Raw genomic sequence first — 25,027 nt, forward strand, 5'->3', positions numbered from 1 at the left:
TTTGCCCCCTTTTATGGTAACTGTGATTGGCTAAAAGGGTTGAACTCCTAGAGGTAGGTGAGAGGGCTCTCAGTAAAAGGCACCTAGTACTGGATTCACATGGGACAGCTTGATCCAACCCTCCGTGACTGGTAGAAATTTTCAGAATTCCATTGTATAAAAGAAACTATTTGTGTAGATGATCTGAAAGCAAAAGCTAGTGTACTATGTGGCAGCAATAATGCCTTACAGGGCTTTATAAGATGCCTTTGGCAAACTGAAAAATAGTAGTCTCCTGCCACCTGGCGAAAGAAGTATTGTATTGCAAAATTGCTGCAACCCTTGAAGGGAGATGCTAAGAAGAAAGATCTTCGCAGAAAAAATGGTCCCAGAACAAGGATATCTATTACTTAGTGTTCCCCAACTATGTGATTAACTTTTTTCACAACAACAAAAAATACATTCATTTAATACATCTTATTAAAGATAAAATTCCTAAAATCCTTATTTTGTGCTTAGTGTAGTACTGAAACTTACCTTGCATATTAGTTTGATTTTGGATGACAAAGAACCTCATGTGTGCTATAAGGAAAATTTAAACATCTAAAACAGCATTTATTTAGCCCCAAGCTCATAATTAGTGATCCCAAGCTGAATTTTTGAAAAACTAGACAGGATGGACAAAATGATCTGGTCCCATACGGTGAAATCTTTTGTTCTTTTAAATTTGAAGTGGAGCTTTGAAAGAGGGAGGCTAGGCTGGCTCTTATGCTATGATGGGGCTCGGCATACAATGCATGGTCTAAGTCATACTGATTTCCACTCTACAAATACAGACAGAAATACACTGGGGAGGTAAATGCCTTTAATTCTTAGGTTAAAACCTAGAAGCTGCTTCTCCCAAAGCTCCTATTTGGCCATTCAATATAGAGATATTAGAACTAATCACAGGAGAGCTGGCATTACTGATGTTGGATTATTTATATTGATACGGTATGATGAAAGGTTGGGGATAAATGAACAGTACAAGAGTTGTCCCTGATGAGACAAGCATAAAAAAGCAAAGCTAAAATAATCATAACCTTAACCACATTTTAAAAACAAAATATGGACATAATTTAGTTTCAAAATACAACTTCAGTATTTTAACAAATATTTGACTTACATGTATATGTAAAGGGCTGGCCTTATGTTCTAGAGGACACTGTGAGAAGGAAGATGAGCAGAGCTACCTCCCTCTCACCTCCTCTACTCCAATTTCCAACGGAGCACAAAAACTGGTGGGGCTGAAAAAGCCAGCTTGGCAGCACAAGTAAACAACAGGGGAGTTTGGCAGGCATGGTGCAGGACCCTAGCTGGACAGGAAAGAGACAAACTGAGGAGTATGGAAGGACTGCAAGGACACTAAGGAAATGGCCAGTCTAGTGGTAGATCTGTTACTCTCTGGCAGTTAGTTATTCTGTAGTGAGAGTTACATGGACAAAATGGTGGTCTCTGGTAGTGTAAATGGGTGTAAAGGGGCCTTAACATACATGCAAATCAGGCCCTATATACGTAGAGAGCTCAATCAGTTAAAGTTATATACTTTCCTTTCCTCTGGTAGTTCTCTTATTTTAAAAGAAAAATTGATTAGATCAAATGTTCAAACTATTTCATTTTAAAAAGACACTTAGGCACAGCTGCTTATTGCATGATGTCTTCGCGGCATCTGTCGAATTAGCCAATGCTGCATCTTATTTGCTTAGTGCAGTCCAATATTCTATAGCTTTCAAAACTATTGCTGACCATAGACTATAGTACCCAAAGCAAATTAACACTTTGTTTTGAAATTAAATTTACAATGCAAAACCCCCATTCATGAGAAGGCAAGAGCACACATGGTGCTGCAGTATAGTATCATCTAGGTTCACATGCTGCAGGAGAAGATAAAGGATTATGGACAAAAGTCTTAAGATTTTAATTCAGAGATCAAAACTCAATTTTTAATAAGACCAAGTATACATTAGCCAAAATAAATCAACATGATTTTGCAGTTTTTTAAATATGACATACAAAAGAACTAAGGTGACAGGACCAGATTCTGCAAATAGACAAATAATTATGACTAGGATCACAGCATTCATTTCTTTTATTGTTTTGCACAATGGTAGGTTGCACATGTGGAGAAAGACAGCACACAGTTTAAAAAAATTAGTTTCACAAATTAATACAATACAAGAAAGTCCAGTGGTTCAACATTTTAAATTTAACTTTTTTTAAAAAAAGCGATAACAAAGAAATACAAATATCAGGCTTTTGATTACAGCCCAATGCAAACCCTTGAAAAAGGTTTAAGTTGAAATGGACTTTTAAGCTTTTAATTCTGCCTTAAAAAACAAAAATGCACACACTATTAACTGCCTCCCAAAGAAAATGCTCATCTCTTAGATGCAGTAACATACAAGTGTACAAAAGTGAAAAGTTCTGTGTTCAAAACTAATATGCTTATTTCTGAACACAAACAGAAAACCCCATTTGTCAAAGGCCAGTAATTGCTGTATGCAGACATTACTTCCAGAACATACAAAACAGTACTTGACAACACTTTTACAATTGAAAGCAACTGACTTCATACTAGAAAATTATGCATAATACCTGTTTTAGAAAAAAGGTGCCTTGGTGAAAGTGAATGTGACTATTCACTTGGATGCACATTATGTACAAAACAACCTCTATATTAAAAGCTACACTTATCTCCAAACTTCCATATACACTCGGTAAGAGATTTTTCTGCTGTTTCTGTTTTAAAGCAGTCTGAGCTGGAGATGCAGCCCAATGTGCCAAGATGCCATAACATGAAGTTTGCTGCACTTGTAAGACTTGTAGTATTTCTACTGTTACAATAGCTTACCCTCAAAGTACACTGTTTTACTTTATTCCTTAGCAGCGACGGGTGTTAAGGGCAGGTAACCAACTCTTTTTTGAGTCAATGCCAGTAGCCCTGTGTGAATCAACTCTGTTTGGAATGGTTAGATACAATTTTCATTAGAGTGGCACAGTCTGCATCCAGCACCTGCAGAGAGAAGAGACCACCGGCTTCACAACTCTCTGCCCCCAAGCAATCTCCGGAAACCTAGCAGCCTCAGAAATGAAGCGCTGCCCAGGAGAGATCTGTTTGGCAACACCAGCTGTGACAACACCTTTGTTTGAAAGTCTCTCCAGATTCCTCTTTGGAGTGATTGCTAGCTGAAGAAAGGAAAATGTTGAGGACAAACAGGCAATTAAACACTATTTGCCAGAACTATACAATAGTGAACAGTATTTCAGCTCGTCTTTAAAAAACAAGCTGCAAAAATATTACAGCCTGGGACTATTTGATATTCCTATGAGCATCAAGATGTGGAAGCCTAAAACAACATGGAAAAGGGAACACACAAAGCAAAGAAACTTGGAGAGTTTTGTCTATGGGGCAAAGTTCACATGTTTTTATTATATATACAAATACATGCACACAAATGTGTGCACTGTACTGTATATATATTTATATTTACATCCATATTCACAAAGAAACACCCTGAAGTAGATTTAAAGGCCATATCCAAGAACAGAAGATATGAACTCTAGTATTTGTACTAGAATATATTTTATCTGTACAAAAAAACCAAATATGCATATATTCATATGGTATAAAGCTTATTAACAAAAAATATTCTGCTACTACTATTAGGTATAAAGCTTGTTAACAAAAAATATTCTGCTACTACCATTAGGTTAAATAGATGGTTTTACAAGCTTCTTTAATAATGCAGTATAGAACATTTCTAAAACTAGAACCAAAATTAAAATACATAGATGGGTTTCTATTCACAGGAAAATAGTTGTTCAATATGATTACATTTCATATTCCAGAATAGTGAAACGTAGCAAAATTTTATAAATCTCCTGGGATGCAATTTAATTACTGCATCCATTTAGAAAAATAGACTTTTAGGATGAACAAAGCTGATTCACTTCCCCTTTCCCCAACAGTGTGTCTATCTTTTCCCTCTCTTGTTTCCAGCTGGAGGTTTCTTCAGCTGAAGAAGTTGCCCTCCTGTCCCAAAACCTGTAGATGCAGGATTAGATACCCCAAATGTCAAGCCAGCCGATGCTGTGATGCCAGGATTACTGAAGTTAAACCCAGATGTAGTTGAGCTGCCAAAGCCTTGTATGGGAAGGAAAAATATTTTAAAATCAGAAGTCAGTTAAATCATAACTTCAGATTTGCCCTCACTCCAATTTACCAGGGATAGTTACTTATTGAATTACTAGTAATTACACTACTCTGAAGATATCAAAGTGGACCCACAATACTATGTCACATTCCTAATACATTGTTCTAGATTTGCTGCATTGAGTCAGAGGCATACAGTGCTTGCACTGTAACATCTAAGTTACTATACTCTATAGGGTAATAGTTGTTTCCTTTATCATCATCTGTATTACAGTAGCATCTAGAGTTTTCAGCTGAGATTGGGGCCCTACTCTGCAAGGCATTGTGCACGTCTGTCCCTGTCTCTGCATGTTTACAATCTACCTAGACAAGCCAGACAAAGGGTGGGAGAAGTAGAGGCACAGACCAGGTGAAGTGACTGGCCTGTAGTCTCTCAGGAGATCAGTGGCATATCTGGAAGAGAGCTAACAGTCTTGTGCCCTCTTAACAAGACCACACTGTCTTCCTAATATGTGCAACACAGGTCCTAACCTAAAAGTGAAATAAGTAAACACTAAACATCCATGCCAAGTTTTAGCTATTTAAAAAAGTCATTTTGAATTAGTGCACAAAAGACAGCAAGCTTTGGAAAAAACAAAGAATAGCTCAGAATATGTTGCTAAAGTAAACAAAGGAAATCCATCAGTCTTCCTTTAGACGGAAAGTGAACATGAGAAATGTTGTTCAAGAATTTACAAAATAGAACTGGTCAAATACTAACTGTCTTGCAATAATAAGCAAGTAAAAATACCAAGTGCTGTTCACTCAGATTTGTGAGGTCACATTAGCTATGCATAGGTATTTGGACAACAGCTGGATATTTATGAAAGTGTTACAGAATCTTAAGAGATTCTGAAAGATTAGCACGATTTGTAACTGCAATTCATAGTAGAAGTTTATTATTCATCCTTCTCCTGTTTAACAACTTTCAGGGAGATGATGATAGTGTGCGATTGGTCACGTTAACGAATATGTGAATTAATCTATTTAACAATCATGAAAAGGATAAAAATCATTTACAGATCACAAATAACTGAAACATTAACAGAAATTAGGATTGGTTCACAAGCTATTCACAGGCAGAAAAGGAGCTAACCCCTTAATGAGCATTATTTGTAACAAGTAGTTTAACCAGTACTAGTTACAAGTATCAAAGAGAGTCATTAAATGAAAGCATCTTCATATTCATACTTAGTATCACTGCCACAATGCTATAAAAATCTGTAGGTTTGGAAAAACACATCCTAATTTACTTCCAAAATATGCCTCATTTGAGTCGCAAAGTTATCTACGTTCTACACAAATTTGATGTCCTCTCACTTCTATTATTGAAAATTATTTACATCTGAAATAAAGAATCATGAAACTCAGTTTCAAGTTATTTACACTGAAGGAATGAATCCTACAGCACTTTAAGACTTGCGCATAAATAACTGTGTGAACACTTCAATTTGGACCTTTGTCCATCACCTGGGTGCTTCATGCCAAATAGAAACATGCATAGGTACAAATGCTATACTGGCCTCTTCAAGAGTTACACAAATAAAACTCATTTCCTACACTTTGATTGTAACCCATTATGATAATTCAGTTACTGCCTATGCAGATCCTCGCTCTTGGGATACCACTCTTGACTCACGATTTATTTTGAAGATTTCCATATGCTGCAATATTTCATGTACCTGCTTCTTGATGCAGAAATTGTTATGCAGGAGGTCAGACTAGGTGATCATAATGAACCCTTCTGGCCTTAAAAATTATGAATATATGGAACAGTAAGAATTAGAGAAGTACTAATCCCTAATTCAACTGCTTTTTCATATCAAATTAGAAATATGATCAAGGAAATGCCATGAATATGATTAGACTTTAATAATGTATTCAGTGAAACTTTTGTTTGATTTAACTCTGCCAAAAGGATTAAGCCATATGCAAAATGTATTAAAAAACCCCAAACCCTATCAGATGAACCTATAGCTCTCTTTTTGCTATAATTGCAGATTTGGTGAAAAAACCTTCACTGTGCACACAACTGATCTTTCTTTTAAGAAAAGAATACCTTACAGTAACCGTGGTTCTTTGAAATATGCATGTGGATCCCACTCTAGGACTAGCATATGATTCCTGTGCATGATATTGCAATCTCTGAATAGCAATGTCTGTTGAGCCACGCTGCAATGTACAATGTCCTCGTGGCCCCCATCCAAGACGATCATGGACAAAGCAGCCACAACCATCCCTCAGTTCCTTCAGAATCCCTGGTAATAAGGACCCTAAAAAATGGCGATGAAGGGCAGGTCCTGGGATGCACACGGATGACACCACCACAAAGACTCCAGTTACAGTAGATTAAGTAACCCGCCTTTCTTCACATATGTGTGTGGATCTCACTTTAGGTGCCCCATCTGGAAGGTGAGATAGTGGAGTTCTGACTACCACTGATTAAAAGGTGATTGAAACACTTTGCTGCCAGATTTGTCATCTGATCCTCTGACCAGGTCATGGGCATAGTGTAACAAAAGGAAAGGGATCCCTCAAATAACTGTCTTGCAGATTTCAGATGTAGGGATACTTCTGAAGCATGCAGAAGAGGCAGTCTGTGTGCGAGTGAAATGAGCTGTGATGTTTAGAGGAAGAGGTGTACCAGTCATGTGAGAGACTGAAATACACTGGTTATCCATTTAGATCTCTTCCTGGAAGAAGTGGTGTGCCCCTTAAAAGTGCTACTTATGGGGAGTCTGCCTAAAGGGCTCTGCCCTATCAAAATAATAACAATGCTCTTGAAACATCCAAGTTGTTGATTTTCTTTCCTCCTTTTCAACCCTTTCCCCCTACCCTGGAAGACTATGGCTTTTGGAAAGAAAATGGAAAGACTGACATATTGATTCAAATGAAAGTCTGACAACTTTTGAGAATACATTTGGGAGGAAGTCTCAACACCATCTAACCTCTGTTTAATGTTGTGTAAGGAGAGCTGGCCATGAAAAGGTCTTATTTTACTGATCTTCCTGGTTGATGCAATGGCAACCAAAACAGGCCATCTTGACAGCAAGGTAGTGCGGAGTGCATTCAGAGAGAGGATCTCCATTAGGTTTGTAGGAATAATAGTAAAATACCATACCAGAAGATGTTTTGTAGCTAATAGGTAAGTATATAGTAACCGCTTTAAAAAGGGGGGGCAAGGGAGAGAAAATAAACATGACTGTACTGGAGAATGGCATGCTAAGCTCACTGTAAGGTGGACAATATCTGAACTAAGAGTCCGAAGTGTTTCAAATACAAAGTATAATCAAGGACTTTAGGTATAGGAGCCTCCATTAGGTCAAGGTTGCGTGGGGCTGCCCAAATTGAAAATCTTTTCCATTTACAGGAATACATTTTACTTGGGGAATGCTTTCTGCTTTGCAGTAGGATCTTCTGTACTTAGAGAGAACAGTAAATCAATAGCACTCAGCCAGCCAATATTCAGGCTGTCAGATGTAACAATTTCAGGTCTGGATTTAGTATTTGACCTTGATTCTGTGATACGTTTGGATGGTCTGAAAGTGGTATTGGATGCTGAATAAATGTCTTGAGAAGATCTGTTAGCCTGAATTGTCTCGGCCAATATTGAGCTATCGGGATCTGTATGAATTTTGCACATCACTTTGATAATCAAAGTAATGGGTGAAAACATGAGTCTCTGATCCCATGGTACACGAAAAGTGTCTTAGAATCCTGGGCTCATGTCTCCCTTGCAGCAAAAGGCTGGACGCTATGTGCTGTCTGATGACAAGTCTATAATGGGTATTTCACCAATGGGAATATTTGACATGATGGAGTTCTTCATAGATCATTTTTGGTTGGTAATGGATTGGCTCATTAGGAGGTCTCCTCAATCACTGCCAACTCCTAGAAGATGAAGAGTTACTTGGGTTATCCGCTGTTGGCACCACGTCCATAACTATCATTGCCTCCTGATACAGGAGTGATAAGCAAGAACCTCTTTGCTTGTTTTATATAAATGTATTGCTGATGGTACTGTCTCTGAGAATCTGAATCGTGGAATTCTGTAAAATAGGTATGAATGCAATGCACGCTAATCTGACTGCTCATAATTCTAAAATGTATATGGGTGGAGTCATACTTTTTAGGGACCAAGTTCCTTGTACATGGAGTTGCCCAAGACGTGCCCCCACCTGTTCTTGATGCATCTGTGATCAGTATCTTTGTAGGGGGAGGGGTGAGATGCTCTTGAGGTCCGACCTTCCATTCAGTTCTGATGAAATGTGAGCAGGGACCATAACTTACATACCCATTTGATTTCTCCTGGGGTTATAAACAGACTTTAGCCAGCTCTGTAATGGGCATAGGTAAAGTTTGGCTAGTGGTGTCCCATACATGCCAAACTGATATGTGGCCAGTAAGTTTGAGGCAGTTTCTTTTTGCAGTTGATGGATTTGTTTTGATACTGGTAATGATCATTTGGACAGACAGAACTCTGTTGTTGGAAGATATGCCTTCAATGATTTGGAATTGATAAGGCACCTGTAAATTTTACTGTTTGTGATGGGGTAAGAGATAGTTTCTCATAAAAATTCTCAATGGAGGTCCAGCTGTCTGAAAAGGCGAAGGACATAGATCCAGGCTGTGGTGACTTCCTGATGAGACCTGTCTTTGATCAAGCAATCATCTAAATATGAGTAGACGTGAATGCCTCATCATCTCCTCAGCTGTGCTGCCCCTATTCCCAGGCACTTTGTGAAAACTGTCGCTGCTCTGGAGAGACCAAACAGTAGAACATTCCATTGGTAATGATTAGGACTCACTGCAAATTGTAGATATTTCCTGTAGACTACATGAATTGCAGTATGGAAGTATGAGTCTTGGAGGTTGAGAGCCACAAACCAGTCCTGAGCCTGGGAAAGGGATGATGAAGGTAAGCATTCCTATCCTAAAACTGAGACAGTGGATATGTTGTTTAGTCCTCTCAAGTCTAGGATAGGACAAAGACACTCTTTTTTGTTTTGAAACAAAAATATCAAGTGCAGAAACCCCTTCCCCTGTACTCTAGAGGTACCTCCTCTTTGGCTCACAAGCAAAGCAGGGAAGCCGTTTTTTAGCTTTTTGTAAGAAGGATTCATGAAGAAGGAGGGGGAAGGATAATGGGGCAAGGAAACAAACTGGATGGAGCACCATATGAGACCCCTTCCAGCACCCACTGGTCAGTTGTAATTGCAGTACAAGCCTGATGGAAGAAAGCAAACCAGCATCTGAAGGCAGGATCTGGGGATGGCTCTTGCCTGATTTTGTTGTGGTTCTCAACCCTTGTGTCATACCTGCAGTCTGGAAGCAGACTATGACTGATCAAAGACCAAGAAAGATTAGCTCCTCTGAGAGAACCTTGGTTTCTTTCTGGGTGGTTACTCAGAAGACTGTTGCTAGGGTAAGTAAGGGTCTTCTATTGAGACTGCCCTTAGTATCTTAAAGGGCCTGTCATTTGGGGCTGAGCACAGGATGCTCAATGAGCAAAGTGTGGCCCTGGAGGCCTTACGGTGTGTAAGGCATCACTGGTGACCTTCAGCAATGATGTTTTTCAACTCTTCTCTGGAGTCGTCAGGAGTTATCTGATGTGGGACAGGGTTTTGCAAAGACGACTTGATAGGTTCATATTCGTAGCTGAGGTGACACTGACAAATAAGCCTTTCTTCCAGAAAAGGCTAGTTTATTTGGTTCTTCATCTTTTGGAGGGTTTAGATTTCTTGTGGGCAAAACAGAGACTATTAATGAACCTGGAATTGGGTGGTTATAAAATTGTCCCTTTTGGGGTAACTGATACTCCTTTTCCATTCTTTAAGCAGTATGAAGCAAAGTTGTTGACACCTGATAGAGTCTTAGCTGGTTCTAAGATGCCCTCATTAATTGACAGTGCTATTCTGGCAGCAGCAGAAGAATGCAGCATATCTGAAAGCCTGGGAGCATCTTCTTCAATTATTAAAGTCTCTATTTTGAGGATCTCAGCTGTATGAGAAAGCAGCCTCTGGAAGGCTCTAAAGTCACCTGGGACTGATAAAGGAAACAAGAGTGTTTCACTGGGCGAAGATAATGACATGTCTCAGAGGATGCAAGGTGTTGCTCAGAGGGCTCTGGACCTGACTCTTTCTCCTGTGAATGCTATTCTCCTCCTGGTCTACAGATGGAGGTGTGGTACAGAAAAGGACCATGGCTTGTGTTTTATTGAGTGGTAAGATGGAGACCAGCTCCTGGATACTCTAGATGGAGGTCCTCAGTATGCCCAATAGGACCAACAGGGATCCACCTGGCTCTGGTAACACTAATCAGACCATTGCCATGCCTGAGGTGGATGAGTCAAGGCTCTGACGTGAGCATCCCTGGTTTGTAGAGCAAGGCCTTCTCCAGGTCTCCGTGACTGAAACTGCTAGACGGCAGAATGAAGATGCTCCCCAGTGAAGGAGAAAAAGAGAAACTTTCTCAAGAAGTGGCACTGATCTTGAGGAGGACTCAGTACCAAGAGACCAGAGGTGTGTATGAGTGCCCACCGTAGTGACATTGATGTGGAATGTGGTAGAAGCTAAGTCTCTGGCACCTTTAACCATTAATTAAAGCTTCTATTGGGAGTGCCAATGTTGATAGCTTCCAGTATTGTCATGAGTAAGCACAGAAGGTGCCCTGTACCTTTTCAGTACTGAGCCAGAAATTGAGTTGGTGTCATTTGTCTTTGGGCGCAGTCCTCCAGTCCCAGAGGAGAATGAGTTTTTGAATGTCTCCTTTGGACAGAAGGGGATTCGTGTTGGGAGTAATATTCGTCTGTTTAGATATTCATTGCCTTGAGAAGGCAATACCAGTCTTCAGTGCCATGGTGGTAACCAAGATGGAGGTAGTCTTCAATGGTCCTATATTATTGCCTGACAGTGCTATGGACTTCTTCCCAGTACTGACCTGGAGTGCTGTGTGCTGGCTGGCAGGGGCACTGGATGACTGGGATTTAGGAACAAAGATTAACCCCAAGATCGGGATCTCAAACACATGGCCTGCAGAGTTATTTGCTGTGGCCGCCATGCTCCTCTCCCCCGCCATCCCTTCTCCCTTGCAGCGAAATTGATGGTAATATCTTAGGGAAGAGGAGTCAAGTCTAAATCAAGAGCTGCAATAATGGCATATACGTGCTCCCCTAGACCCAAACCACCCGATTCTGATTTAAGAAAAAGCTGCAGAAACAAAATACAATTCTCATTACCTAGGACAATTGCAAGGTTCTACAAAACAATGGTCTCAGTGCTGAAGTACTGCAAACAATGCCTGGGGAAAAGGACTGACTTAAATGACAGATTCTATTATTTTTTTTAATAAGTGTATCCAAGCCTAGTTACTCCATAAAGTAAATCTATACTGTAAAATCACATTCAATCCAGAGGCCATTTTACACAGGCAAGGATTAATGTAATTTATACACTATCAAATTTATCTGGAGATTTGATTTCCATAATCTCTTCAATTTAAATGATATTATTTAGATTTGCAGTATGGTTTAAGTGATTCATAACATTTCCTTATTGATCTCCCAGTTCAGAAATGCTTTTGAACACATACTTAAAGTTAGGCATATGTTTCAATTCCTTGTCGAATCAGGGTTTTAATGAACACTTCCGCTTTGTAACACAAAACTTTAAAGTACTGCATGCCTTAAGCCTTTTATACCATTCATTTTAAAAATGTTTAATAGTAGAGTAACAACGTTGCTTATGAAGAAGATTAAGCAAGTTTTGCACTTAGTAGTAATTCATTGGGAAAAAAGGTTACTAACCTTCTGTTAACTGTTGCTTTTGTGAGATGTGTTGCACATGCCCATTCCATGTGTGTGCATGCCCCGAGGACACTCACTGGAAGTTTTCCCTCAGTGGTACCCACCTCGGCAGCTCGAATGCCTCTGGTGCCATGTACCTATAGCGCCATTATAAAGTGCCCAGCCAACTCTGCACCCTCTCAGTTTGTTCTTTCTGGAAAACTCCAATGCAGAAGGGCAGGAGGGTGGGTCGTGGAATGGACATGTACAATGTATGTTGAAGAACAACAGTTATAGAAAGTTAATAACTGTTTTTTCTTCTTTGAGTGATTGCACATGTGCATTCCACTCTAGGTGACTCCAAAGCAGTTGAATGGTGGAGGGATCAGAATTCATGGACATACTAACTGCAGGACAGCTCCACCAAATTTGGCATCATCCCTGGACTCTTGAGTGATGGTATAATGGGAGGAGAATGTGTGCACCGATGACCAGGTCACTACTTTGCAAATATCCTGAGTAGGGATCTGTGACTGGAATGCTGTTGCTGATGCTTGCAACCATGTGGAATGAGCAGTCAGGTAAGCTAGTGGGAGAACACCTGCCTGGTCATAACAAGTATGAATGTATGAGGTAATCCAGGATGAAACTGTCTGTGATGAGACTCGGAGACTTTTCATCATATTAGATACAGCTACAAACAGTTGGGTAAATTACTGGAACAGTTTAGTCCTTTCTATGTAGAAAGCAACATAGAGCATCTAACATCCAATGAGTGAAGATGTGGTTCCTCCCTATTTACATGTGGCTTTGGGTAGAAGACAGGTAGGGTAGGTAGATTGCCTGATTGCTATGAAATTGCTAAACCACTTTTGGGAGGAAACTGGATGAGGACATAAATGCACCTTATCCTTAAAGGAGACTGTGTACAGAGGTTCTGATGTGAGAACATGGAGATCCGAGACCCTTCTGGCCGAAGTGATGGCCACTAAGAAAACCACCTTCCAGGAGACGTATAACAAACAGCAAGTTGCCCAAGATTCAAACTGTGGTCCCATAAGCTTTGATAGATCAAGTTCAGGTCCCAGGGAAGAACAAGCTCTCTTACTTGAGGGTATAACCTTTCTAGGCCCTTGAGGAATCAAACAGACATGTCATTTGAAAACACTGACCGGTTATCTACCCAATAGTAGAAAGCCGATTTTGCTGCAAGGTGAATCTTGACAGAGGAAATAGCTAAGTCTTGCTGCTTCAGGTATAATAGATAACCAAGAATTTCTTGTAAGGATGACTGTGTGGGTGAATCCCTGCATTGGGATGCCCAGATAGAGGACCACTTCCACTTTGAAAAGTAAGTATCCCTGGTGGAGCTCTTTCTACTACCTAATAGGACCTGATGAACTTGCTGTGGGCAGGTCTGCTCTCTGGGATTTAGCCATGGAGCTTTCAGGCTGTTAGGTGAAGGGAGCAGCCGATTGCTGTCCTTAGAGATCAGGTCCAGGTGTAACGGAAGCAGGATGGGTCATCACTGACAGGCCTAGCAGAGTGGAGAATCAGTGTTGATGGGGCTATCAGAAGAACTCGGACCTGGTCCTGGGTCATCTTTAGCAGTACGCTGTGCATGAGCAGGATAGAGGGAAAAGCATAATAAAGATGTCCTGTCCATGATATCAAAAAGGCATCCATGATAAAACTTGGACTGTGACCTCACTGGGAGCAGAACTAGTGACACTTTCTGTTGTATCAGGTTGCAAACAGATCTATCTGAGGAGTCCTCCACTGCTGGAAAATGTCCCTCGCCACATCTTGGCAAAAGGACCAGTCGTGGTGACTGGATAAAGTCCTGCTGAGGTGATGTGTCAGGTCTTTTTGCGTTCCCAGAAGGTATGAGGCCACAAGACTGATTGAGTGGCCTGCGCAAAATTCCCATAGCTGAATCGCTTCCTGACATAGGAGGGAAGAGCCAGCTCCTCCTTGCCTGTTGAGATAAAACATGGCTGTGGTGCGGCCATAAGAACAAACAAATTTCTGCCCATAACGTGTGGCAGGAAAGTCTGACAGGCCAGGTAAACTGCTCTGAGTTCCCTGGTACTGATGTGGAATGAAAATTCCTCCGGAGACGAAAGGTCGTATAAAGGGAACACCTGTACAAACAAACAATGAACAGATCCAACCACCAATTGAGGGAGATGAGGACCCACTGAGGTACTATGAGTACGAAGTCCAGATGGTAGTGGTTTGGTGAGTACATTGAGGCCTGCCATGTCTGGAGGGGTGTGAGGTGCAGCCTTGCCTGTTGTACCACATATGTGCACAAGGCCATGTGACCTAAAAGTCTCAGACAATTTTGGGCTGTTGTGACTGGATGACCATTGAGGTGAATCATCAGGGATGGGATTGTCTGGAAACAACCCTCTGGGAGGTTGGCTCTGGCCTGAGTAGAGTCGAACACCACTCCAATAAACTCTAACCTCTGCACCAATGCAAGGATAGATTGCTCTTCATTTATCAGAAGGTTTCGGGCCTTGAATGTTGACTGCATAAGCTGAATGCTGGACACTTCTGGAGCCCTGGACCAGCCTTGACTAGCCAGTAGTCTAGATAAGGTTAGACCTGCACCCCTAACCTCCTCAGGAAGGCTATCACTGCTGCCAGACATTTTGTAAACATCCGTGTAGCTGCAGATAGGCTGAATGGGAGGGTTCATTACAAATCTGAGGAACCTAATGACATATTGGTATATCGATATATGTAAAAAGGCGTCTCTTTAATCGAGTGCAGCATACCAGTCCCTGGGATCTAGGAAGGGGAAAATGGATGTCAGGGATGGTCTAGATAATACTTAGTCCTGCCTTGAGTGCAGTAGACTGGACTAGAAGACCTCTGCAGACCCTTTCTAGTCCTACAATTCTATGAGTCTATGAACTATGTATAAATATAAGAAAAAGAAGACCACAGAGAATTTGCCAAAGCAAGGATAGCAATCCCAGTGACCATCACAGGTGGTAAGAAGGAACTGAAAGGGCATGGGGCTGGCTGGGCACTTCATATCAGCACTATAAGCGTGCAGCACCAGAGGATGCTTGAGTCACCCCAACGGGTACCACTGAGGGAAACATTTCCAGCAACTGTGCTTGGGGCACGTACACTCCTAGGGTGGAATGCACATGTGCAATCATTCAAAGAAGAACTTGACATTCTTATCATTAATATATGAAAAATTGGTAAATAACTTATTTTTGGCTTAATGTAGTTCAAGCAGCAGGCACCTGTAAGAAAATTTAATTATTATAAAAGTAAAAAGATTTGAACATTATATAAAAATATGCATTTGTTACCAAACACGAAGAATGCTAGCATTCCAGTTTTGCAATATGCAGATTTTACTAACAAAGACGACATGCACTTTACCAGGATGCTATGCATTAGCCACCCAAATCAAGCAGATATTTATTTCCATTTTGTAATGTGCTGTTTTAAACTAAAGCATTCTTTAGGCCTCATTTGAAAGAAGAATCATCCCAAACTTAGAAAAAGCGTCGATGCTACACACTAGAGGCCAAAATTAATGCAGTCCTTATTTGATGTAATACATAAATTAATATGAGCCAGAGCAGTCCACAGGAAAAATCAGCAACATTATTTCAGCACTACTGAAAACGCTTGTTTTTTTAGAAACAGTTGTAATTAGAAAAACAAAAGTAAATATCAAACCAATCCTGGAAGGCAGACATCTATTCTAATTTTCTAGAAAGCACAAGCTATGATAAACATATGTTCTAATAACTAAAGCTAATTATAAAATTAGACATGGGTGCCAAATGAAAGAGTCAGATTTCAAATACCCAAAGTTTGGGAGTAATGGGTCCAAGATTCTACATCTATTTTATCACTAACAAAAGATTAAGAATGAAATGAGTAATAAGCGGGAAGTTGCCAAACTGACAGAGGTATGAAATAAAAAATGCATTCAAATGTTGAACTATATGAGAGGGCTCAGAATGAGACAAGTTTTCAAAATAAAATCCTTAATTTATATATAGGAATTATGAATGTACAAACTGACAATTGCATATATAATTTGCCTTTCTGCATATAAAATGTAGGTATTTAGTTTTACAAAGGTATCCTTAACGTTTAGTTATTGTAAGGTAAATTCTGACTAAAAAAATAAGAGCATCTAACTATTGGTGAATTAAGCAGAACACATTTTAGAAAACAACAAAACTTAAAATAACCGTAAAAAGTCTACCTTTTCCTTGTATTCAAATAGCAAGCTGTGTCTTCTGTGCCTCAAACTACATCTGATGTGATTTTTTTTTAAACTGTAAATTATTAGTAAAACTGGAGCCATCATTTATTGAAATCAGTAATTCCCTTTTAGGGAGACAGCATCCAAAAAGGAATATTTTAGGGGTTGATTTCCCCCCCCTCTAAAATAATCAATTTAGTTTAAATATTTTAAATAGTTTAAATATTTTAGTTAAAATAACATTTTTCAAGAGTTTTATTGAAAAGCCAACTTTAAGCATATACATGATCTTGTTTTCAATTAGTTTTTTTAAAGTGAAACCAGCAGTTGGATTATGCATTTGTACTTTTAAGACAAATTTGAATTCAGATAAAAGCAAACCTGCACTAAGACTTCCTGAGGGTTTAGTAGTTCCAAATCCAAATGATGGTGCGCCTGTGGCAGTGCTTCCAAAAGCAGAGCTACTTCCAAATCCTAGTGGAAGAGTAGTAAAGACATGCAACAACATAAAAAGCTGGTAACAGAACACTGCAATTTTAAATGTATAGTTTTCAGACAATAATTTAAAAGCATATTTAATCCTAAGAATTATTTTTAGTAAATCTGTTTCACTACTCAAAGCGTCCTGCTCTAAATGCAGCACTAAATGAATTCTGCAAAAAACATCCCCTCCACCCCAACAATACTCAAACAGAAAAAGTGTCTGAGAATCATAGAAAACTATTAGTAGTTTTATTTAAAAATCAGATACTGAATGATAAGCATTAAGCTATGAACAATTACTGCAATTAAATGGAAATGTCTGTAGTCATAGTCACATTATTCTATTAAATACAAAAAGAGAATGAGTTCAGTGACATCATGTCACTCCACCACCAATAGGTTATAAACCTAAGCAAATTCTGACTTCAATTACATGAATAGGCTAGGAATTCTAGCTCCAGTAACCTCAGGACTTGTCTACATGATAAAAAATTGCCCCACTTTAACTAAAGGTATTATTTAAAACCAGATTTAGTTAAATGGGTGCCAAGGGCTGCATGGACACCTTTAATTTGGTTTAAACCCTGCTTCTTTCAATTCAGCTTAAACCGATTAGGGATCAGTTTAAGCTAAGTCAAAATAAGCCACACTTTAATTGCAACTTCCTTGTGTAGACAAGACTTTAGAAGAAATGAAAAGTATGAGGTAAAAATCTCCAATAATTAAGATAATAAAGTATCTGGCACTCTTAGCGGTAGAGATCACTGTAACAGGAAAACAAATACATGAAATTAGTTTGGTCACCTGGCTCTGATAACCTTATAACTATTAAGTTTGTATGAAACAGGATTTCATCAGAACTACTCAAATACATCCCCACAGAAAAAGGGCAGCCATCTTTTACTCTATAGTTCTGTAATCTCAAGGAACAATTTGATTTAGTAGTTCTGAGATGTTTATATTTTGAGACTAAACCATTCAAAATTTGCTTAGAATGTAAGATTTTTTAAAATACTGGTTACTATTAACATATACAAGGAAAAGTAAGCACACATTTGATGTTTGAGGAAGAGACTATGGGATAGAAAAGATTAAAAATACATTTAGTAGCTTTAACTGATTCTTTTAAAGAGAGAACAGTGTTCAAACTTGTTAAAGGATAAATTTTTAACTAAAGCTTGAAAATAAGGGTATGAAAAATATTCACATTTTTAGCAGAACTGTAAAATCTACTAGTCTTAATTTACAAATATGAATTTTTAGGTTTATAATTGTAGTAATTCAGGACATGTAAGGTTCCAAAATATTGATTCTATAGACAAGAGGACTTTGCCTTTGTATCAGAGAAATCTCTCTATTTTACAGGTGAACAAATGCCACATATTGTATGAGTGTAAGGTTGCTCAGTGGAGAAACAATTCCCATTTTTTGCCCAATCTGATCATAAATGGATTATCAGATAGGTGTTAGTACCATTAGTACAGGAATGTTGTTTTAATTAATGAAAGAGCAGACATCTACACTCCAAGAATGCTAACTATAAATGCAACTGTTAAGACTGTAACTTGTGAATATGACCAGTAAGAACTTTTGTAAGCGAAGAATATAATTTGGTGAATGTGTGTCTAGTAACTGATTATGATTACACCACTTGATTTAAGTATTTAATTTTCTGAATCCTTGAAGTATTCACTTTATCCATTTGTTTCCAGGAGCCCCATTTCTGGATGTTTTTTCTCTCTCTTCCCCCTGCTGTATTAAGTTCTCTTTGTTAAATTACTCTTCACCATGTGTCTTAAGTCCGTACATTGCAGAATAAATGACAAACCCAAACAAAAGGAGTTAAGGTTTTTACAAGATAATATACAATTATGGCAAAAAGTTAACAAGAAATTGCCTTCTTAAGCAAAGGGCTACTAAAGAAAGCTTAAAAATTTAGGCTTCAAGATCTAGCCAGTAGTTAGCTCTTATTTACTCGCTAGGACAAGTTTGTGTAACTTGCATCAGCAAAATTTCTAAAAGAGTATCTGAACAAGCTGTAGTTTACAACGTCTTTGAGGGAGGGACCAGGCCTTCCCTTTGTGTTTGCACAGCATGCAACATGCTATGGGGCTACTCAAAACAAGTATATACTTCTTTTAGTCCACCCATGAAGATTAGTAATTTTTCCTGTTATCGGTACACACAAAATCTACTTCCACAGATAGTCAAATTTACAATTTGGCTGATGAGGACCATTCTGGAATTTATAAATAATGTAACTAATTCCAAAGATAAGTAAAGTAGTTAATCTTTAAAATGATGAGTCATTTAACATGATCTCAAACTACTGTAAATACACTGCACCACACAACATTAACAGCAAGTGAATTTTAATATCTATATAGTTCTGTGAAGTTTACATGTTGATAGTCACTTTTCAGTTCACCTGTTGATAATAATCCTATGTTTCAACTGAGAAAGCAATAGTCATTAAATTTTAAATTATCTTTTTTACCTCACTACCTCCTCTTCAAGGCACTGCTCCTCTCCTGAAGGTTCTCCTACCTACTCCCTCCAGTTGGTCAAAAAATATTTGATTTAAATAAAAGAGAATTTTCCTCATTTTCAGAAGTTGTGAGGTTGAATAACTTGACAAAAAGGATTTTGGATCACAGCATTAAGAGGCAAACATTTTACAGAACTGGATTCTGTACTGGAAAGCTATGTGGCAGAACATAATTAATTATGCTTTGACAAACAGGTTCCCTGAACAAGTGCAAATTAGATAGTTTTCCAGTACAGTTTCTTATTAAATCCTTGAACTGATAAACAAAGTGAAATGTGTTCTAACAGTTAGAGCTCAATTGTACACAGAAGAAATTTCTTAATTAGGTTAACAAATTCTTCTGGCTGTTTCAAATCCAAATAAAATGTGATTGTCTTTAAGACTGTGGGTACCTACTTTTAAAGCCTTTAGTAAACTATAAATAAATTCAAGTCCTAGTTACAAAGCAATTGGTACTTTCCTGGTTTCAAAAATGCAACCCTGACATGCTTATCTTATGCCCATCTCTCTTGCCTCTTTGGGTTCACTAAAAATGTCAACACTAGATCTAACCTTTGCGGCTTATCTTACTCTCGCTCTACAATGCAGATGACTTTTTCCCTATAAGTGCCTTACTTTTGCCAAACTGAAGATTTACTTCTGAAACAGATCATCCTCTTAGTGAAGTTTAAAGTTGTAATAAATTCAGATGTATTGTATAATAATTCAATGAAACATTAGAAAAGTTAAAGTGTACCTCCAAGGTTTGAAGAACCTAAGCCACTTGATTGCAAGCCAGTGCCAATACCTGAGCCGAATGGCGTTCCAAAACTAACTCCCAGAGATGGCTGTGGCCCTGGTATAAAAAAAAAAATGAAGACAAACTTGCCTTACTCTTTCATGATAAAGAGATCCTTTATGTAATTATTTGATAAAAGTAAACATTATTGCTTTTAACAAATTCCATTAAAATCCCCAAAACTTTACCTCTTCAAAATTCTTCCCCAAACTGCCTCTATGTCCACCTGGTAAATCTAAGAAAATACTGAACACAATGTAAGGTGAAACTACTTAAAACTAACTAGTTAAAATACATAGTGAAGTATTTTTGTTATAAATTCAGTCTAACCTTATAAAACTATTTTAATAATTTATTAAACTCTTTTAAGAACTACACTTAAATGTGACACTATTTTGACACACATTCTGTTGAAAGCAGAAGGAGAATCTTTTTAAAAATCTAACTTTAATAGTTAGTATCAAATTCCAATTAAAAGAGAACTGACACTAAGAAGACTAAAAACCATCGTGTTACCAATAGCCAATATATTTAATAATTAGAAACCTTCAAAGCTACTCATGAGTATTTTTTCATATTTAAACAAACATTAAGTAGATAAAAAACAAGACAATGACTTTATTTTATTAAATTTATTGTTCATTTTAAAGCAAGTCAATTACACAACATGACAATTCAAACTTTTTCCACACAAAATAATAACTGAGTTCTGTTAAGCTTTGCTACATAACACCATTCCAACCACCTGTTTAAATAAACATTTACAAAGGCACAATTTTGTGTACCTTAACTAATTAGATACATTCAAAATTTCAAATTCAGAAGTTTGTCCCATCATTTAAAAATTTTTAGAGACAGCAATTACCCTGCACGTTCACACTAAAATGCAGGATTGTCAGAAACCCATTTTCAGTCTGCCAAGCTTAAATTTAAAGCCTTAGTTTGTTTTTCTTGTGGAGAATAGAATCACCTTGCTTGCCCCGCCTGTTACTAACACATTACAAAAATCTAAAAGTCATTAACGCTGATAAATAATTTATGAAAATGATTCAACAGTTTTCACAGTACAATCTTCATATTCCTGTCTTTTTCAAACAAACAGTCAGTGCATTAGTTAGAAAGTTGAAGGGGTTGTCAAGATAAAATACAATGCCAACCTCTTAACCCAAGTGAAGTACATTCTTATAATTTAAAAAGGCAATACTGTAAGCCATATGGTCATAGGCATACATAGCACAGAATGCAATGTACATGGTAATGTTTTCGTCAACAATGTGGGAACAAGTAAGATCTTGTAGTCCTTTTATTTTTTTGTTATCCTTTTGGTTCTTATCCAGAATTTTTGCCTTACTTGTTAAAGTTTCTATAACCAGCAATTTTCATCTAAAGCGATTTAAAATAAAAAAAAGCTAGTGCTAGTATTTTGAATACAAATTATTTGGTTCTTGAGACTGAGACAGTCAAATTGAGAATCAACTAGTGTTTGAATTAAGTAGAAGGCACTGTATTTATTAAGTGGTAACAATTTTGCAAGAAACACAAAGCCCTTAAATAATCCAATGCAGAATGAGGTCTGCCTACTCAAAGTAGTGTTAAACTAAAATTTATAAGGGCAACTAAAGCTGTGAATTTGCAGTCTGCGAATAAGTAGCTATTTGGGAAGCCAAGTTCTATCATTGTTCCAAGTAAGAAGTATGCACTGTATTTCATACCAGCTAAGGCCCTTGAAGTATTTTTCTACAATAAAAGTGATGGATTAATCTCAAACTAATTTGTTTACATCCAGTTTATTTTAAATATTGAAATATCTACCTAGCAGCTCCTTTAGAAATGTTGTCCGTACAAAGGAAATTTAAAAACAACAAACAAAAACAAAAAAGCCCAAATGTCAGTTAGACCGCTAAAACTAAAAAAAACAAAACAAAACAAAACAGAAAAATGTGTCCAGTTCCTTCTCATTTAAAGAGAGTGCATCAATTTTCTACCTTAATAGGAGGCACTGTTGGTGGAAGACCTTAGAATAGAATGAAGACACCAGAGTCCTCCAAGACATGCTTGTTTTTTAAATGTAACATGCTTTTTAGATCAGTAAAACAGTATTATTTTAAAATACTTATATTCAAGTTATATAAAACAGGATTTCATTCCAAAAGCTGACAAGCTTTTCATTGAACAGACCTGTGATATATTTGTTCATTTTGTACCATAAAATTCTGAAGGCATTGTCATAATTTATAAACCTCTTAGGTAAACATACATAATTTTCAATAGCAAAAGACTAGTGATAAAGATCCTCCATGCCAAAAGTACCAGCAAACATTGTTACCTTTGGCTATTATAAGTTATGAGACAAATCCTTAAAACAATAATTTTAATAATATTTTAAAACCTGCTTTTTTTGCCCTGTAGAGCATTTTTAGTTTAATAAATAAAGACTCACTACTAAGAACCCAGTTAGACAACAGGTCAACAAGATTCTCTACCAAAGCGATACCATAGTTTAAATTTATGTGACATTTTACAGAGTTCATCACATCATTGGTTCAAACACAAGACCAAGTTTAGTGTCACAATTCAAATTTCATTCTGAGAGTAATACACTGAAATTTTACCTATGTCAAGGTCAAATTATACAATAAAGTTTTAAGTGCTGTAAAGATTTTATTAAAGTATCCCGTTCTCACTTTAATTTCATGTTGAGAAGTCAAAACATAGCTAATATCTTAATCATGCGTTGACTTTAGTCCCTCCCCAGCTAAATCAAGAATAATTAAATGTTCTGGGGGCATGAAGGAAAATATTCCTTTGGTTAAGCTAACTTAGCCTTACTAGCAGAATGTTAAATTGGTTCCATCCTATTGCATGTAAGGCTGTAATGACACTAGGCTTTTTATTTTCCCTTAGTGTTACTCACAATTTCTACTGCCACCAGAGGCACTAAGAGTAGACTGCTCCCTGGCATTTTAACTACCATGTTGTTAAAGACTGCTCATTGCAGGTCTAAATGAGAGGGTAGTAAAAGCGCTTGCTGCTGATCTAACTAGCACAACCAGCATTCCACCAACAGTAATGCTGCACTAAGAGTAACAGTGTGAAATTAAGAGAAAAGTTTAGTTCAGACATGGCTAAAGCATAGTTTTATTAACGCTAAACCCTTGACTTCCGAATGTGAACTAAAAATAAATTACGGTCTCTGCCTTCCTTCAGAGAAAGAGGAGTAGCTTGCTAAATCTAAATTAACTTTAAGGAATAGCCTTATACCATGTAAACATCAAATATATTTTTAGACACAAGAACAAAAGTCCTTACTCTTGACATTTAGAGTACTGTGTGTTAATTTTTTTTTAGCCAAACTTCAAAGGCCCAGATTAATTTTCTTGTTTTAGAAAAGTCTGTGAAGAGATCGTGGGGAAGAACAGTAGATTAGGTATCTCTCTCTCACACACATACAGTCAAACACTTGTCCTGCCCTTCTCTCATCCCTTATATTCCTGATCTTGCAAATATTTAAGTGAATGCTTTAAGTCTTTGCAAGATTGGAACTTTATTGCAGTAGAAAGCCAAATGGATATCTTTTCCTCTGCTAAACAGACAGTGGTCCAAACATCTATTTACCTCAGCTGCTTACAGCCAAGTCCTCTATAGTGTGTTTTCAGGGCTGGTGCAAGGATGTTTCGCGCTCTGGCAAAACTTCCACTTTGCGCCCTCCCACCCCCGTGTCCCCGCCCTTAGGTGTCCCGCCCCTGCAGCAGCTCCCCACCCTGAGGCACCCCCCCCGCATCAGCTCCCCACCCTCCACCCTGAGGCACCCCCCTGCATCAGCCCCCCACCCCCCATCCTCCATCCTGAGGCACCCCCCCACCCCGCCCCAGCTCACCCCTGCTTCGCGCACGAGCATGAGCACCTTGGGCACGCCGTCGCTGCTTCACTTCTTTCACCTCCCAGGTTTGTGGTGCCTAAGCTGATTGGCGCCGCAAGTCTGGGAGGTGGGAGAAGTAAAGCAACCACGGCATGCTCAGGGAGGAGATGGGACAGGGGTGAGCCGGGGCGGGGAGTTCCCCTGCGTGCTGCCCTCCCCTTACTTGCTGCAGGCGGCCTTCCCCGCGCTCCCCTGCCCAGGTCCCTCTGCCTAAATGCTGGCGGTGACCGGGCAGGCCGAAGATCCGGCCGCTTCGGTAGCTGCCGAAGAAAATGGTGCCCCCCAAATTCTAGCGCCCTAGGCGACTGCCTAGGTCGCCTAAATGGTTGCACTGGCCCTGTGTGTTTCATGGGGAGACTGACTGCGTGCATTTGGTAATAGTCTGACTCCATTAGTGGTAACCTAATGTCACTGCCACCTATTTTTTTTGTGGCATACATGATAAAGGTTGATTGCTTGAGTCAATCTGCATCAGAGACCATGATCACATCTATAGTTGGCATACTTGTTGGCACTTCTGAGATTCTCTGCTCATATTTTGTTGGGTCTTTATTACTAACTGCAAAAAAATTATTGAGGGTACCTCAAGATACAAACTGCCTTGTCCTATAGAGGTTGGAATAGCTCAACTTTTCAATTCTCTCACCCATACTGCTGAAAGGACATTCATACTGAAAAAGTTCTAACAATGACATTACTTTACTGATGTGATAGCTCAACTAGTAGTTCTTTTGTCTCTGGTGCCAAGAAAGGAACTTCAAACCCCTCACCAGGGGTAATGAGGACACATGATTAGGACACCTTAAGTAGTGTGACAATCAATCCTATAATGACTAATGAAAGGATTTTAAAAGACAAGAAAAAGGTGAGTGGAGAGGTGCAGTTTTTGGTAACTATTAGGGCTGCACAAACCACACATCCCTCTATATAAAAAAAACAGAGAACTGGAAGTCATTTCAGATTGTTACATGCTTTAAAAAAGTTTACTGTATATGTCAATGCATCTAGAGAATAATTCCACAATTTTTAGTTATAGACACCTGTAGAGAAACTC

The 25,027-nt window shown here is 38.4% G+C and overlaps 1 protein-coding gene across 3 annotated transcripts in view; it reads right to left on the minus strand.

Annotated features, from left to right (window-relative positions):
- Window positions 1–3,701: 3,701 nt before the first annotated feature.
- The window catches only part of NUP58 (nucleoporin 58), a 52,737-nt gene continuing 31,411 nt past the window's right edge, over window positions 3,702–25,027 (minus strand). For 2 of the 3 annotated variants that reach the window (XR_007772196.1, XR_007772195.1), the window contains exons 14-17: window positions 20,013–20,111; window positions 16,627–16,719; window positions 12,015–15,262; window positions 4,087–4,162 (exon numbers count right to left, since the gene is read on the minus strand). Coding sequence is in view for 1 of the 3 variants with exons in the window: in XM_050937246.1 (XP_050793203.1) it covers window positions 3,993–4,162; window positions 16,627–16,719; window positions 20,013–20,111 (362 nt within the window). In the remaining 2 variants the exon portion in view is untranslated. Of the gene's footprint in view, window positions 4,163–12,014; window positions 15,263–16,626; window positions 16,720–20,012; window positions 20,112–25,027 lie in introns of all 3 variants that reach the window. The other variant, XM_050937246.1, reaches the window with a different exon arrangement.

This window comes from Gopherus flavomarginatus, chromosome 1 (genome assembly GCF_025201925.1).
Source record: "Gopherus flavomarginatus isolate rGopFla2 chromosome 1, rGopFla2.mat.asm, whole genome shotgun sequence".
Classification (NCBI taxonomy): Eukaryota; Metazoa; Chordata; order Testudines; family Testudinidae; genus Gopherus; species Gopherus flavomarginatus.